This window comes from Phanerochaete carnosa (assembly GCF_000300595.1).
Source record: "Phanerochaete carnosa HHB-10118-sp unplaced genomic scaffold PHACAscaffold_7, whole genome shotgun sequence".
NCBI lineage: Eukaryota > Fungi > Basidiomycota > Agaricomycetes > Polyporales > Phanerochaetaceae > Phanerochaete > Phanerochaete carnosa.
In genome coordinates this window covers 759873-775443 of record NW_006767634.1, presented here as the reverse complement: position 1 = coordinate 775443, position 15571 = coordinate 759873, and the positions used below count along the sequence as shown (strand labels likewise).

Below are 15571 nucleotides of genomic sequence, written 5' to 3'. Positions count from 1 at the left end.
ATATGGAGGACGGCGAGTAGGCATTTGGCATGGGCCTATATGGTGCCATGTTCCCCTGTACAATAGTGATTTATATCCTGTCTGCCGTGTGTTTCTACCTGGTGTGACAGCAAATTTTGCTTGTGTCTGCATATTTTAGACCGTCTCTGACCGAACTAAATTCTCCGTGCCAATTTCGTGGTTATTCTGCAGGCGGCAGACTTGTGAACTTCACCCGCATAGCTGCATGGTTTAGCCTGGCTGTGGATTCACCCATGGTCCGGTAGAACTTCACCTGTCTCAAAGCCTGGCCGACCTGCCAGGCTAAAGGTCAAATATTTCTGCGTAAATTCTGCTGACTCAATTCAACTGATAGCTCGGCTATTGACCCAGGTCTGCAGGTGGAAATCACTCGTTGTGCAGACTAACTTTACGGGTTCTGTCCAGGTGAATTTCGTGGGCCCTGAACCCTACAGTGATGTCTAACATATTTCATACAGCACAACTACAGTTTCTTAGCATAGCCATAAGCTAGGCTGGCAGTATAAAAACTAGGCTATGTGTACATTAGTTTTTTAGCTTTCAGCTCCTCGTATATTCACACTTATTCCCTGTTCAAACTCTGGTGGAACCTTGGAGAGCAGCTTCAGGCTGTAATAATTAGCCTTTGTCATAACACTACTATACATGCATAATGTACTATAGCTCTACAACTGCTATATGCCTGATTATGTATCTGATCACTGCTATCATGGCTGCAACCTAGCTTAAAATTCCTGTAGAACTATTTAAGCCTACTTGATGCTACAGCAGTGGGCACTACTTCCAGCTTTTGATGTTCTACTTTGGTTTATGTTGTGCTACTGCAGTCCTATTTTGCATTAAAGTAGAAACTCCCCCTTGCTACTTTATGCTGTATTTCAGACATCTTCCTACTTGTCTACTAATCCTATGTAGGGCTACATAGAATTATATAGAATGATATTATTTTCCAGATGTGTGGTGAATCAGAAATAACCTCCACCACAGCTATTAAGCCACCAGTGTTATTCATTATGCATGCATCAAAGGCAGAAAAGGAGAGTAGGTAAGAATTGATGTCTTAATGCTCTAGCATTCACACAAGGATGATCACAGCAATACTTCATAGAGTAGTTCACAGCACAGGGCTGCACATAGATGTAGTATGAGTACAAGCAATGTGAGTAATGAGGGAGACAGAGCAACTTACGAGATCTCCCTCTTAGGGAGGACATGGATGGACTGGTGATTTGGTTGGCCAAGCACACGCGGGTAGCCATTCAGATTTTTGTGGAGAGTGAGCTGGAAGACGGATGCACCTCCATTTCTACACCACCAACAGCATGCGGTCACAGTCCCGAATATGTCAAAGACAAAGAAGTACACACCGTGAGATGATCGTCGCGTACGCAAGGAAGAAGACCCAGATGCGGTACCAGCGATCACCGTAGGCTTCAATGACCTTGTCCTTGTTTGATACCCAGTTCTTGTACCAGCGGTAGATGGTCGCGGAATAGTGCACACCGAGGACGTCGATATTTTTGACTTCAAAACCTGCAGCCTCGACCTGACCGACGACCCATCCCAGAGAGCAGGACGCATCGGCGCCGGGAAAGATATACTTATTCATGAAGAGACCCCTGCCAGAGATTATTAGCCACAGGAGGCGAGGGGTAGGAGGGGGACGCACCAGATGAGGTCCTCGTATTGCCAGTGAGGACGAAAACCGGCAACTTGGAGCAGGAAGACGCCATCGTCGTCAAGTAGGTCGTAGACTTGGCGAAGGAAAGACTGGTAACGGCGTATGCCGACGTGCTGTAGCAGATGGTGAAGAGGTGAGCCATGGGGTATGCGAACAGAGACATACCTCGGCCATCTCAAGGGAAACAATCTTGGTATAAGCACCCTTTCCCCCAGGAATGTAGCGTGCGTCAGTGCAGATGATTTTGGCGCGTTCGGGATCGCCGCCGTTGTTTTGAATACGTTCGTTACCGAAAGCGGTCTGGTTCTTCGCAAGTGTGACACCGGTGACACGGCAGCCGTAGTTCTTATGTGCGAAGGCTGCAAGAGTACCCCAGCCACATCCAATATCGAGAAGGTGATCTTCAGGCTGAAGGTTGAGCTAAAGGCGGGTTAGCAAGAATATGAGCAAGGTAGCGAGTAGCGCACTTTCTCGCAGACAACGGTCAGCTTGTTGTCCTGAAGCTGCTCAAGAGACTCCTCTGAATTGACGTCGCCGATGATACCGGACGTGTAGACCATCCGGGGTCCCAAGAACCATCCGTAGAAATCATCGCCTCCTGCGGTGACACGTCAATGATTGCCTTGCCGCGTAACAAGAGCGCTAACACGTACGGTCGTAGTGGTCGCGAACTTGTTCTTCGTCCTGAGACTCGGTGTGCTTGATAACCTCAGGAATAAGGGTAAAGAACACATATTTGAAGAGTTCGAGCGTGAAGACCATCTTGGCCCAGTCGTGGCGCTGTTCCATTGTGTCAAGGACATCGCCTGGGCAACGTCAGTTCTGACGTGTTCCGACGCGTCAATGCGAGTAACGCACCGTTAAAGTCAATCTTGCCCTCAAAATACGCGTCGTGAAAGACCTGCATGGGGATCTTCTCCTTGCCGTGATACTTCTTCTTGAGTGCTTCGTCGTGGATCGTTATGTACTCCTCAAGGTTGCGTTCAGGGAATTGGACCTTGTAATTCTTGCGCTTGCCGTACGTGCTCATAAGCGTCCAGTAACCCATCGTTACGGGGAGACCGAGGACAACAACGAGGAAGACATAAGTCTTGAAGCCGCTGTGGTTGACGATGGGAAGGATGCGCTTGGCAACCCACGGGACACCGACAACGAGGATGGCGAGGTGAACGTTGTTGAAGGAGCCGTTGCCCTCTGCCAGGCCCTCCAGGGGGGCATTTTTTATGGCAGGGACGTTGGTTATCTTTACCGTGTTGTAGGGCATTTTGAACTGTGGCAGACGACTCGCCAGCGCACGCAAATTTATGCAAAGCGCCCCTGCAAGACCTTGCTTGGCTCTATTTGGCATCTCCCACGTAGCATCCTCGTCGTGGCGCGTCCAATGACCACGCTAACCGCATACTCACCCTCCTCCTCCTCCTCCTCCTCCTCCTCCTCCTCCTCCTCGTTCTCGCTCGTGGTTCCTGACCATGTCGTTCTACAACAACAACAGCCGCAGCCCTCCGCCGCTGCAGCACCCAGTTCCGACACACCCAGCCTACATCCCTGAGCCGCCCTCGACGCCAGCATCACCGCAGGGCTACCAACGCTACGCTAGTTCACCGCAACCTCAGGTGCCATATGCCCCGAGTGTGCCCACAGGCAGCCATATCGGTCGCGCGCCCCAGGCGCCACAGTCGTACGTCTCGCATGCAAGTGGGTACCCGCCCGTGGGCTCGCCGCCGCGGCAGCAGCCGACAGTGCGGGGGCAGGTCCCACAGCCGAATCCAACGGCGCCGATGCCGGTAGACTTTTCTGGGTGGGGGTTTGATGACGCCACGGCCCAGTTTGGTATGCAGCTCGGCCAGAACGCGGTCGCGGCAGGGCAGGACTATGTGCAGAAGAAGGTACATCCCTTTGTAACATGCCCTGGTGGCTATCGTGTGACGTTAATCGCAGCTCGGCGGGCTCATCCCCATCACGGCCGTAAAGCACCACTTCAAAGTCTCCAACTCGTATGTTGTCAAGAAAATTGGGCTTGTGCTCTTCCCATGGCGGCACAAGCCCTGGGCGCGGCGCACGTATCGCACGGAGAATGGCCAGGCGGAATGGTTACCACCGCGCGATGATATCAACTCACCCGACCTCTATATTCCTAGTACGTGCTTCGCTTGTGTGTGTCTGTGTTTGCTGAGTCGACCACGCAGCGATGGCGCTTGTCACCTATATCCTTCTTGCTGCGCTTCACTCTGGCCTGAACTCGCGCTTTCATCCCGAGATTCTTGGTGTGACTGCATCCAAAGCGCTCGCCGTCGTTCTGCTCGACTTTTTCTTCGTCAAGGGTGGCTGCTACTTCTTGAACATCCAAGTATGTGTAGTACGCGTTCTGTGATGAAGCTCGGACTTACGTGCTGTGCTTAGGGGCCAAGTCAAGTACTCGATCTTCTGGCATATGATGGCTACAAATTCGTGGGGTACGACATACACTGCTTCTTCTTTCATACCTTAACATCTCGCTGCAGTGTCATCCTGACCCTTGTGGCAGGTCTACTCAGCTTCGGGCGGACGATCTACATCATCATCTTCCTCTACTCCTTCCTTGCGACGTTCCTCTTCCTCGTACGCCCGGTTCCTGTCGTTTATGCCACATTTGCTGACGTGCCCTTATAGCTACGCTCGCTCCGTTCGCTCGTGCTCCCGGACGCGTCTGCGACAGCGTCGCCAGTGAGCACTTCGCAGCGCTCGCGGCGTATAACGTTTCTGTTTCTTATTGCTGCAAGTCAGCTGTTGTACATGGGTATGCTTGTGCGTGTCTAGGAGATGTTACTAGCCTCGCAGTGTGATATAGAGCTGCAAAACGTTACCCATCGTTTAATCTTTTGTCAAAGAGCAGCTAGTATTGATGTGCCGAATCTAGCTTCTATCCGGAAAATCTCCGCTTGCCTTACACGAACAGAACCCAGATGCATTGACCGTAATAATTCATGCGCACCTGGCACATATATGCTGCCGTCCACAGAAGGATAGCCATTGGAAGCGATGAACACCCAGCTGGGCACGCGCTATCATGTTGTTGACATCAGGCGAGGGTAGGGCGAGGGCCAGTGAGGCGCGGTGTTGACACCCACTTGGCTGCTGTAGAGACATCAGCGTAGACGCGATAGCAAGGAAGGAGCAGCGCCACAACATCTTAGTGGCGCATGCTCATGGCGACCATAATGTTGTTGTACCCGACTTTGGAGTCACGGCACATCAGAATGCGAAGGTCGGGTAAGCAACGTTCCCCGGGCAGAGGCGGGATGATCAGCACAGAGCCTCTGCTGGGTAAGCTAGTCTGTTGAACGAGCGAACGTCTCACTTCCTTCAAATATTCATCAGTCTTAAGCTTAAGTTTTAACTGGTCTTGATCGCCTCGGAAGAGACGGCAGAAGCACCGAGATTACGACCAATGAATCGATAGTTCCTGAGGACAAGTAATCCAGTATACGCGACCCCATTGCACGATTCGTCTTACAGGAATCATTTCATAAGAGGTGCCTTCCTTACAAGCATCCTGGAGCTAGCTGACTGCAACCCGGGACAGCAAAGGAATGTTGTGATCAAATGATGTGGGGCGTTCCCGCTTGCCAAACCCAAAGAGCCCGACGACGGGATGCCATTTCTGCCAAAGCTGTGGGTGTGGCATGGAGGGACGTGGACAAGCCGATTGCGCAGTCAGCCCGCCGATCGGCACGTATATGACTTGGTTTGGGGCTTGCTGTTATCTACAGGGCCTGCTGCGGGGCGGCTGATAAAGTTGGGCGTGCGACGAAGGACAATCTGGAAGAAGATAGAGTGGGTACGTCAGCTGTGCAGAAGCCACAGTCTTACATCCTCGGTCAGAATGGTCACGCTGGCTGCGTTGTGGACGTGCACGCCGGAGACGGAGGCACTTCGTGTGACGATTCACCCGGAGTGCCGCCGTGGCATGTTCTTGTCCCCGGTCCCGCGTGCTATCTCATCCTCATTCCCAGGCTGAACGGCGCTCACTTCTCGGTCGATATTCCCCCCCCCCCCCCCCCCCCCGGGGACCATCAACCTTTGGCCGTCGCTCGCCGGTGGGCACACCAGTCTAGCAGTCCATTGCGATACACGACACGCTCGCCAGATCTGCGTTATCGGCGGACCTTGGTAATTGCTACAGCGAGGTACCGGAGTCTCATACACGCACCTCTTGCCCCCTTCGCGTTCACCGACCAGCTGCCGACAGCCCACATCTCCAAGGGTCATAGCAAATATCCTGCTCTTTACTGTTGACTGTGTAACCGCGTTTAAGAAGCCGTCCCGGGGGAATTGCGGGCGCAGTGGCCAGGCGACACTCGGGGGGAGCCTAGAGACGTCATTCTGAGCAACCACTGGCGATTCCGAGGTGGACCAAGCCGCCAGCCGACGCGAGACTGTCGTAATCAGCACCGCCTTGAGGAACGGTGCTCGCCGGTGCGAGGCGAAAGTGACTGACGATAGGCGAATGAGATGGCTCCAGATGCTCCAGACGCAAACCTGCAGACAGATGCACTAGACTCGGTGGACATCTCGACCACGGACGAGAAGCAGCACATGGACAGATACAGTGACAAAATCCCTTCCATCAGTGCGTAGCATACAATGCTGGGCGCCAGCGCTGCTGACCGCGCTGTCGCAGACGTTCACGAGCTGGAAGAGTCCTACCCACACCGGGCGGCACAATCGTCCGCAGCGCCATCTGTGCCCGACTTTTTCGATCCAAATCTCGAGATCGACGCTTCGTGGTTCGGTGAGCGTCGCCCAGGCCGGCGGCCGTCTAGTCGCGCGTATCACAAAGCTAATCGTTCCCGACACTAGAGGACGACTCACCGTACCCTGAGGTGCGCTCGGCCGTCGCAAATTACGACGACCCCGAGATTCCCGTCAGTACCCTTCGCGCATGGATCCTTGGTATACTCTGGGCCATTGTACTCCCCGGAATCAACCAATTCTTCTATTTCCGATATCCAACCATTACCGTAGGGCAGGTGAGTTATCCACAAACGCTGCATCACGTTCATGAAACCGACGGCCCTGCAGGTCGTACCTTTGCTAGTTACCTTTCCTATTGGCCGTGTGCTGGCCCGCATCATACCGCAATGGACACTTTTTGGCATACACCTAAACCCAGGGCCCTTTACAATAAAGGAGCATGTAGGCCTCTATCTACCCTCGCTTCACGCCCAATGTTGATGTGCTGATTACTAGGTTCTGGTCACCGTCATGGCAGGTGTCGGCGCCACCTCAGCATATGCTGTAAGTCTGTCTCTCAAGGCACGATGTCTGGCTCTAACGCGTCGTCGATAGACAGAAATAATTGCGGTTCAACGCGTATATTATAATCAGAACTTTAACTTTCCTTGTGTGTTTCTTTCTCTTTATCTCTATCTTTTATTCTGTTTATCTTCTGGCAGATCAATGGATGCTGGTCATGTCTACTCAGGTACACGTCCTTTACCCCTACGCAGGTCGCCGTCCACTTACAACCGCCAAAGCTAATAGGATTTTCTATTGGTGGTCTTGCCCGCCGTCTGGTATGCTGTCCCCTCTGTCACGCAATGCAATCTGACTCCTGGTAGCTCGTAGCACCCGCTTCGATGAGTATGCCTCTCTCACCCACCTCGCTTTCCGTCGCTTACACTCCCGCAGTCTGGCCAAATACACTTGTCTTGTGCGCCCTCTATAACACTCTCCATTGTGCAAGCATTGCCAGCATTGGCTCGCGTGAAGGCATCAGCCGAGAGCGGTTCTTCATGTATGCCTTCCTGGCGGCGACATTGTGGTGTATGTCGACCTTTGTGAAAAGCGTCTAAATACTCGCTGATCGTATATGTTAGATTTTGTTCCGGGGTATCTCTTCAGAGCATTGAGGTGCGTGGTTGAGTCTCATGTCGCCCGGTACATGCATATATGCATTCGCGACTGGCGATAGCGTCTTCACATGGGTGCGTTGTCGTGCTTTTCGCCGCTCGCTTGAGGTCGCTGAGGCGGAACCGCCGACAGGTCTGCTGGCTAGCCCCAAACAACGTCGTGCGTGTGCTATTATGAGATCTTTAGAGCTTGTTTTAACAAGCACCACTGTCTGTAGAAAGTCAATCTCCTGTTTGGGTAGGTCGTCTCCACACCCTGCTTCCATATATTTGGTTCACGACAGACGCAGGTACAGCAGCGGGATAGGCTACTCTACCCTGTCGTTTGACTGGAACGAGATAGCATATATTGGCAGCCCGTGAGCATCCCACTTCTGCGATCCTTACATGAGGTGCTCACCAAACCGCCAGCCTCGTGACACCTTGTACGCGTTTCGGCTACTGCATGTAACAATTACACGATTGACCGCCATATCATATCGCAGGGTGGTCCCAAGCAAACGTCTTCGCCGGCTTCCTTTTCTTCTATTGTGGGTGCACGACATGACACTCATCTCGATGGCGTGCAACCCGTACTGACTGCTGCTCGTGTTCTGCCCAGGGTTTCTCGTGCCCGTGCTCTACGTAAGTAATCCGGTTGTCTATATACCTGGGAGATTATCTTGACAAAACGAAACATTGATTGCAGTTCATGAATGTGTGGTATAGCCAGTATATGCCGTGAGCATTTGAGTTCAGTCTAGAGGGCCGCCCGGCTAACGAACTAGATAGGATATCATCATCGGCGTCCTTTGACAACACGGGTGTGTCACCTTTGTGGCATTGGGTATTGGTAGGACAAAATTTGACTTACCTGGCTGCCCCACAGGACATCCGTACAACGTATCTCGGATACTGTACTCGAACGCAACTTTCAACGAGGAGGCATACAAGGAGTATAGTCCGCTGTATCTCTCGTACGTATATTTCATAGTCTTCTACTGCTCTGGGCATCGATGATTTCGTGCTAGAACGACGTTCGCTTTGAGCTATGGCCTCAGCTTCGCGACGATATCAGCTACAGTACGTCTTACGCCCTCATGCGCGCTGGCCGCAGCCCTGAATATTGCGCGAACTAGATCGTACACGCTATTCTCTACTTCCGCAAGCCGATCCGCTACCATCTCTCGCGCTCGCTATCCGAGCAGCCTGACATTCATGCACAACTCATGTCGCGTTATCCACAAGGTGGAATCTGCACCACCCCTCTGCGTCCCTGTGGCTGACATCTCCCCCTCCCCACTTTTACCACGCGCTGATGCGTATAGTCCCAGAGTGGTGGTAAGTGCCCGTTCTGCTCTCAGCATGACGCTTCGCACGGCTGATACACGCGGTCAGGTATGCTTGCATCTTCGGTGAGTAATACGCGAGCCAGCTTCGGCGTGCGCAAAATACTCGTCGACTGACCTACGCCGCAGTCGTGACATTCGTGTTCGCATGCGTGTGCGTCGAGATATGGCCGACGCGCATGCCAATCTGGGCACTCATCGTCGCGCTGCTCATCGCGCTGATCTACGTCGTCCCAATCGGTGAGCGACCTGCGATTAGTGGCCGCTCGGCGGCATGCTGAACAGCAAGATTACAGGCATGATCCAGGCGGTGACGAATAGACAGGTCGGTTTGAAGTGGGTCTTCCTGCTTGGTACGGGAAGGCGAGATGCTCATCGAGGATAGTGTGATCACGGAGCTTATCATCGGATATATGCTCCCTGGACGGCCCGTGGCGATGATGATGTGCGTGCCTAAGTTTCGCTCCCCCCGCCAAACACTCACACCTACCGAGCAGGTTCAAGGTTTTTTTTCTATACGAACTTGACGAAGACACACCTAAAGTGGGTTGGTAGACGTGGGGGTATATCACGATGTCGCAAGGTGCGTCATCTCTGTGTTCGCCTAATTCCAAGCCGACGCCCCAGTTAGCCATGGTCTTCACCGGAGACCTCAAGCTAGGACACTACATGAAGATTGTATGTTTCTTATCGCCCTATTGAGGAACGCGTCGCTAAAACCCTGCGCCAGCCGCCCCGGTCGATGTTTATTTGCCAGATTGTTGCCACTGTCATTGCCGGTACAACACAACTCGGGGTCATGTCGTGGATGTTCTCAAACATACCGTGCGTATTCGGACACTGTAGTCTTCTGTCACACCGACATGTGGATGTTTGATAGGGACCTATGTCTCACGAGGCGGACAGAAACGTGAGTGATGGCATCACAGAGAATACACGTATGCTAACACGGACGGCGCAGGTCCGGCTTTACCTGTGCCAACACAGAGGTAAGGCTGTCGTTCACTCGATACACGCGAATTACTGAACTGGCTACGAGGTCTTTGGGACAGCGTCTATCGTTGTAAGTGCCATGACGCGCGTACATCACACGGCCGAGATTTACCTGCTGTCAGTGGGGAGTTATTGGCCCTTCCCGTATCTTTTCGAGAGGAATCTATTAGTGCGTTTTTCGCTCCACATCTTATCGTTCTCTCACCCGCCTTTCTCAGCCGTATGTCCCGTGATCATCGTCCCGTAGCTACCTGACCTACGTTCTCTCGCAGCGTTGCTGTATTTCTTCCTGCTTGGAGCATTCTTGCCACTGATCATTTGGCTAATCACGAAGAGATATCCTGATACGATCTTAAACTATGTCAAGTGAGTCTCTCCCCCGGCCTGTTTTCATCGAAGTTGATTGACAACCGGGCACAGCTTCCCGTGAGTACACGGCTCGGCAACATTCTCTTCATGCTAAAGCGGCATCGACAGTCTCATGTTCGCAGGCATCAACCTGATACCACCCGCCACGGCCGTGAACTATGTCCCCTGGGCGCTGCTTGGCTTCATCTTCCAGTACCTGCTACGACGGCGATATTTTCCCTTTTGGGCCAAATACAATTGTGCGTTTTGTCGTCTGTCGTTCTCTCGTACTGTCTCATAACGAGTTGCAGACGTGCTCTCTGCTGCTCTAGATGCTGGTACAGCTATCGGGGTGCTGCTTGTGTACTTCTGGTTAGTCGAGATGTTGGTATGGACATCTCTGGGTCCGGTACTGACATGGGAACAGCTTGCAGTACCCTAAAAACGGTCGCATTGGCGAGGATACCATCAGCCGGTGGTGGGGTAATACTGTTTTCATGAAGACAGCGGACTGGAATGAGATACCATTGCGGCAGCTTGCGCCGGGGGAAACGTTTGGGTAAGCAATCCCCATTCGCATCGGTTGCCGAAGGTGCGCTGATTGACGTGACGCAGACCGACGGCGCGATGATGTAGCGATAGATGTACTTGTATGTATCTTATTATTCTGCGGTGCGATGCGCTCGTCTCTATTGAGATTTTTTGCCGTTGTCCTGAACAAGGCCTGGGAGATCTCTCTTGGTGTTCCGGAAGCCGGCCGAGGCTGAAGCGGGTCATGTCGCCCTAGAGACGCTTTATGGCGAGGCCCGCGCCAAGCGGCAATCCGGCGCTTAGCGCGCCCATAATTTCGTGCCTCACTCCAACTTTTGTTGTTTCTCCCATCTCCTTGCCGTCCTCGACGACCCGCACGACCCTCTCGCGGTTGCTTTTCTCCCTCTCTCTAACTAGCCAGTTCCCACATTCATTACAGTCGACGCAGTCCTTTCAGATCGTTTGAAGCCATGCTCGCCAGCTCGGTCGTTGCTGCTCTCGTCGCCCTCCCCTTCTTTGTCCAGTGTACGCTCCCCCCACGGCGCAGATTCGCCCATGTCATTGAAGCTGACGATTCGTGTGCATAGCCGCCGCCGCCGCCGCCTGCGCGCGCTCTTACACCATCCAAGCGGGCGACATCTGTGACTCCATTTCTGCTGAACAGAATGTCTCCACGTATGCGACGCGTCCCTCACGCGTCTTGCCCCGTGTCGCTGACCTCTGCGCTTTAGCTATCAGCTCGCGGTCACGAACCCGCAAATTGACGGAACCTGCAACAACCTCCAGCCCGGCCAGAATCTTTGCCTTGGCTACCAGGGCCAGGACTGCCAGACGACCTACGTCGTCCAGGCGAACAATACCTGCGACGAGGTTATGTCCAATCATGGCGTCAACGCGACCATGCTGTGGGCCAACAACGCGCAGATCAACGCTGACTGCACCAACATCTATGTTGGCGAGGTAAGATTTTTCCTTGGGCGTGTGCCTGGTGCTGTGCGCTGACCATGTGAAACACCAGGTTCTCTGTGTTGCGTCTGAATTTAGCGCGCCCCCTGCTCCCTCTGTGATCCCTGCCACCGCTATCCCCCCGGGTGCGACCCCCGCCGTGCCGTCGGTCGCCTCTTCGACTGTGTCCCCGACACCTGCCCCCTCACCGACCGCCGGCGGCAGCGATGACGACGACGGCGACGACAGCGACGACGACGATGATGATGATGACGATGACGACGACGACCTTCCTTTCTGCGACGAGCTCTAAGCACGCCGTTCGTGTCGTAGCGTAAGGTCTGCGGGTGTACGCGTGCCTGGAGCGAAGGGGTTTGTGGCAGCAGCTGGCTGGGTTGTTTCGAAGTCGTTTTTTCTTTGGTCTTTTTGTTGTGCTGCACTGGAGGGTGAGCCCCGCTGGCCCGTTGCCCCGCCCTCGCCGCAGTTTGTCTTGTTTCTATGGCGACTTTGCCTGGAGTATACCCCCATACCCGCCGCTCTCTTGAAGATACTTCGATGCCGCTTGCCGCCTCTTCCGCATGCTAGCACACCATTCAACAATCAGACTACGCCGTCGCGTTCCATCCTGTAGCTATTCAATCTCGCTCTTCGTATACCCTACGCATTGATTTGTCCTGAGCACTCGCTGTTCTCGTCGCGAATGGTGATATACAGTTAGGTTAAAGATCAGCCTCATCTGAACCAGCAACTATGGTCGGCGATGTACACGATCTCTTCTTTCCTTGTCGCGCAAAAGCACTCCCTCATGGCGCACCGATGATGCCAGTCCAGGAGTCAACGAGGTCAATGACGCAGTAGCCGTTCACCGGTACGTATTGCTTCGTGAGCAACTTGATCGCCTCCTGCGCGACCATGCCGCCGAGGAACGCAGCCGTGTTCGGCAGATCCGCCGTCGGCGCGCGCACACTGCAGGAATAAGCCTTTAGTAAACAGCTCAGGACAATGTACGGATGCGAGACATACACTTCGCCGGCAGCTGCCTCGAGCTCGTCATTTGGGAGCTCGACGCCCTGCCCTACGAGGGCGTGGACTTCTGCAGTCAGTGCCTCAGCGGTGATGCTCGCGGGCTCTGCCCCTCGCGCAAGGAGCTCGCTTAGCGCGGATAGCGCGAGGTGTGTGACGGTCTCTTTCGGGAAAATCTGCAGCGCAGACGCTGTGCAGCCCAACGTCAGGAAGCGTAAGAAGGCAGGACGATGGCTGCGTACCGAGGGCATCCTTGTCCTTGTCGAATCCTCCGGACTGGCGACCGCGCAGGAGCTTTATGTGATGTGCATTCTTAACGAATGCGTCCACAACTGCGTCCTCGATCCGCAGGTCTGGGAAGTTCTTCTTGAGGATCTCCTTGAACAAAGCCTGGTAAAGTAGCACCGTGAGGCGGCGAATACCATCCAGCGAGGACAGAGTAACTCACATTCTCCACCCGCGCCTGCTCCTTGTACATGCGCTGTAGTTTCACGTAGCTCTCCGTATCCGTCTTCATATCCGGCAGCGTCGACGTAAGCGGGAGGCTTCCAGGGCCCGCAGGGTCCTGGACAAAGAGGCGGAGGGCCTCAAGGAGCGCGTGGAACGCGGCGTTGGGTGACGTCCGGAGGTCGACAGGCGGGAGGTCCAGGAGCGCCTGGATGTCGCTCGAGATGCTCTTCTCGGACCACATGCGCACGGCCTGCGCCTCGGCCTCCTCGTAGTTCTCCTCGTCAAGTTTGCGCTGGCGCGCGCGCACGGCGGCCTTGAACGCCTTCTGCTCCGCGTACGCCCTGGGCAGCGCACCGCCGTGCTCGGCGCGCCACTTGTCTGCCTCCTTGATGAGGACGAGCGCGAACGGGACGTGTGCGTGCTCGGTCGGGTCCAGCTTGTCGTAGTCGAGTGTGTCGGCCCAGGCCTGCAGCGCCGGGAAGGGTTTTGTCAGGCGCAGCGAGGGCGCTGTCTCGCTGTGAGATTCGATGACTGTGTAAGGATGGTGAGTGTCGCACACGACAGCAACTCTCAGTACGATAGGACCAGCTGGCCCAGCCAAGGCACCCTCTGGATGAACCAACTGCAAAGCGCTGTGACGTCCGAGGGGCGACAAGGGAAACGAGACGCATCGCTCCTAGACTACGGGAAAGGAGACGTACCGCAGTGTTCGTGTAATTGGATGTAAAAGTCGGCGAGGAAGCCAGCCGAGCGGACGACGATGAGCGGCGGGTAGGTTGGGTCCTGCCAGAGCAGTGAGGCGAGCTGGTCGAGAGTCTTCGCAGGGAGGTTGTGCGTAATGACGAGGGTGAACGAGGCGAGGTATTTCCGGCCCTCGTCCGTCTGGAGGAGCGCTTCGAGTTCCCGAGTGTCCGCGACGCCGTCGACGCTCTCGTTGAGCTCGCGCAGGAGCGGCACCGCCTCTTCCGCGCGGAACTTGCCTATGCTAGCATCGGCGTTGAGGAAGAAGTTGTTGCCTGCGTCGGCAGGCGTGGTCCGTGCCGCATCGAGGATGGTAAAGTGCCCGATTCCGGGCAATACGAGGTTCTTGAGGATAGAGGTCGAGGTGGCAGAGCCCGAAGTGAGGAGAATACGGGAAGACTCGAGGGCAGCTTGGCCTGACGCTGCCCAGAGTCTGAGGCGGGGTCAGAGCTGTCTGGAACAGCGGCAAGAGCGCAAGGACGCACCTCAGCTGGCGGTCATACCGACGGGTCTTGTTGTCCGGTCTGCCGAGCCGTTCAGCACCCATCCACACGTCATCGTCGCCATCCGCGCTCACTGTATGTTCATCGTCGCCTCGTCGAGGGTCTGGGACTCGTTCTGCAGCATGAGGTCGTCGTTTGGCAAGGTCGACAGGTTGGAAGAAGCAGCAAAGAAATATCTGAGCGCATATTCAGCGAATATTACTGTACACGGCTGCCGCGCGCTTCCCTCCGCGTGCAGTCACGATAGTGACGACGCGTGCGAGCGTGACGCGCAGGGAGGCCCCCTCTCTCTTCCCTCTCTCCCGCTCACCGCGCTGCAACGATGTCGGGCACCGCCCGCCAATTCTGCGAGCTCGCCACCCAGCTCGTGACCGAGTCCCGCCGCTCGACGGCGACCGACACGCTGCTCAAGTACAACGACGTCCTCGTGCGGCAGATCGTGCGCGAGCAGCGGCAGCTCGAGGCCCTCATCCAGGGCGCGATGGAGCGCCTCGTGCCCGAAGACGGCGATGGCGACGGTGACGACGACGGTGGGCTCGAGCTGCAGGTCACGCCAGACGTCATCCTCTACCAGACCGCGATCCTCCGCAACAAGCGCTGCCTGCTCGCGTACCACCAGCACCGCCTCGAGCGGCTCAAGGACCTCTACTGGTCCGTTGGCGGCGCGCTCCCGCTGCTGCTCGCCGCGCCGACTGCGGACGCCGCCGGTGCACCTGGCGCACCCGCGGGGGGCGACGTCCGCGCGAGGCTGTCGCCGCACGAGGTCGACTTCCTGCGCGCGTACAACGACGCGCTCCTCGAGTTCCGCGCGGGCGTGCTCGAGACAGAGGAGCTCGACCTGTTCGCGCCGATCGCGCGCCCGCCGCGGGACCTGCATGTGCTCGTGCGCGTCGTGCGGGACTGCGGGGTCATCCAGACGGAGGTGGGGGCGATCGACTTCCGGCGCGGGCAGCGGTTCCTCGTCAGGCGCGCGGATGTCGAGCATCTCATCGTGCAGGGATACCTGGAGGAGGTCTGAGACATATGTGGCATTTATCATTCGTGTACGTCTTTCCCCTCTTTGGATACCTGATAGTCATGCCTATGTAGAATATGACCTCGGGCATAGTCCCATCC

General features: G+C 55.3%; 5 protein-coding genes across 5 annotated transcripts; 3 read left to right on the top strand and 2 right to left on the bottom strand.

The window, feature by feature from the left end:
• Positions 1 to 1165: 1165 nt before the first annotated feature.
• Positions 1166 to 3003, bottom strand: PHACADRAFT_147483 (uncharacterized protein). The gene is made up of 7 exons (XM_007397795.1): positions 2561 to 3003; positions 2356 to 2508; positions 2170 to 2300; positions 1868 to 2122; positions 1691 to 1815; positions 1389 to 1640; positions 1166 to 1327 (listed from the first exon to the last, which is right to left on the bottom strand). The coding sequence occupies exons 1-7, from the start codon at positions 2964 to 2966 to the stop codon at positions 1207 to 1209; spliced, it is 1443 nt and encodes a 480-aa protein (XP_007397857.1). The 5' UTR covers positions 2967 to 3003; the 3' UTR covers positions 1166 to 1206.
• Positions 3004 to 3094: 91 nt separating this feature from the next.
• On the top strand, positions 3095 to 5000 carry PHACADRAFT_147481 (uncharacterized protein). The gene is made up of 6 exons (XM_007397794.1): positions 3095 to 3588; positions 3641 to 3839; positions 3889 to 4049; positions 4103 to 4155; positions 4204 to 4300; positions 4352 to 5000. The coding sequence occupies exons 1-6, from the start codon at positions 3172 to 3174 to the stop codon at positions 4496 to 4498; spliced, it is 1074 nt and encodes a 357-aa protein (XP_007397856.1). The 5' UTR covers positions 3095 to 3171; the 3' UTR covers positions 4499 to 5000.
• A 1193-nt stretch (positions 5001 to 6193) lies between these two features.
• PHACADRAFT_197581 (uncharacterized protein) lies at positions 6194 to 10893 on the top strand (the record flags this gene model as incomplete). The annotated part of the gene is made up of 42 exons (XM_007397793.1): positions 6194 to 6311; positions 6363 to 6473; positions 6542 to 6711; positions 6764 to 6877; positions 6932 to 6979; positions 7031 to 7085; positions 7138 to 7166; positions 7219 to 7257; positions 7303 to 7324; positions 7373 to 7507; positions 7561 to 7594; positions 7656 to 7668; positions 7727 to 7753; positions 7812 to 7831; positions 7884 to 7952; positions 8005 to 8018; positions 8079 to 8123; positions 8195 to 8217; positions 8282 to 8313; positions 8365 to 8396; positions 8462 to 8549; positions 8604 to 8655; positions 8712 to 8850; positions 8901 to 8913; positions 8971 to 8987; positions 9051 to 9161; positions 9218 to 9257; positions 9307 to 9366; positions 9419 to 9425; positions 9477 to 9504; positions 9553 to 9599; positions 9652 to 9746; positions 9802 to 9831; positions 9883 to 9910; positions 9974 to 9984; positions 10037 to 10134; positions 10187 to 10280; positions 10335 to 10340; positions 10392 to 10522; positions 10574 to 10634; positions 10690 to 10821; positions 10878 to 10893. 42 exons carry the CDS (start codon positions 6194 to 6196, stop codon positions 10891 to 10893), a joined length of 2454 nt encoding a protein of 817 aa, XP_007397855.1.
• A 270-nt stretch (positions 10894 to 11163) lies between these two features.
• On the bottom strand, positions 11164 to 14593 carry PHACADRAFT_259339 (uncharacterized protein). Its single transcript, XM_007397792.1, has 10 exons — positions 14530 to 14593; positions 14438 to 14476; positions 13913 to 14385; positions 13210 to 13742; positions 13004 to 13151; positions 12762 to 12951; positions 11812 to 12704; positions 11525 to 11753; positions 11381 to 11468; positions 11164 to 11318 (listed from the first exon to the last, which is right to left on the bottom strand). Exons 1-7 carry the CDS (start codon positions 14577 to 14579, stop codon positions 12542 to 12544), a joined length of 1596 nt encoding a protein of 531 aa, XP_007397854.1. The 5' UTR covers positions 14580 to 14593; the 3' UTR covers positions 11164 to 11318; positions 11381 to 11468; positions 11525 to 11753; positions 11812 to 12541.
• A 142-nt stretch (positions 14594 to 14735) lies between these two features.
• Positions 14736 to 15517, top strand: PHACADRAFT_147474 (uncharacterized protein). The gene has a single exon (XM_007397791.1). It carries the CDS (start codon positions 14778 to 14780, stop codon positions 15471 to 15473), a length of 696 nt encoding a protein of 231 aa, XP_007397853.1. The 5' UTR covers positions 14736 to 14777; the 3' UTR covers positions 15474 to 15517.
• Positions 15518 to 15571: the final 54 nt, after the last annotated feature.

Coding starts and splice junctions, on each gene's coding strand:
- PHACADRAFT_147483 (XM_007397795.1), bottom strand. CDS start 2,966: ATGCCCTACAACACGGTAAAGATAACCAACGTCCCTGCCATAAAAAAT. Junction 2,301..2,355: donor AGTTCGCGACCACTACGACC/GTACGTGTTAGC, acceptor GTGTCACCGCAG/GAGGCGATGATTTCTACGGA. Junction 1,641..1,690: donor CAATACGAGGACCTCATCTG/GTGCGTCCCCCT, acceptor AATCTCTGGCAG/GGGTCTCTTCATGAATAAGT.
- PHACADRAFT_147481 (XM_007397794.1), top strand. CDS start 3,172: ATGTCGTTCTACAACAACAACAGCCGCAGCCCTCCGCCGCTGCAGCAC. Junction 3,589..3,640: donor AGGACTATGTGCAGAAGAAG/GTACATCCCTTT, acceptor CGTTAATCGCAG/CTCGGCGGGCTCATCCCCAT. Junction 4,301..4,351: donor TTGCGACGTTCCTCTTCCTC/GTACGCCCGGTT, acceptor GTGCCCTTATAG/CTACGCTCGCTCCGTTCGCT.
- PHACADRAFT_259339 (XM_007397792.1), bottom strand. CDS start 14,579: ATGCTGCAGAACGAGTCCCAGACCCTCGACGAGGCGACGATGAACATA. Junction 12,952..13,003: donor CAAGGACAAGGATGCCCTCG/GTACGCAGCCAT, acceptor TGGGCTGCACAG/CGTCTGCGCTGCAGATTTTC. Junction 12,705..12,761: donor GAGGCAGCTGCCGGCGAAGT/GTATGTCTCGCA, acceptor TTATTCCTGCAG/TGTGCGCGCGCCGACGGCGG.
- PHACADRAFT_147474 (XM_007397791.1), top strand. CDS start 14,778: ATGTCGGGCACCGCCCGCCAATTCTGCGAGCTCGCCACCCAGCTCGTG.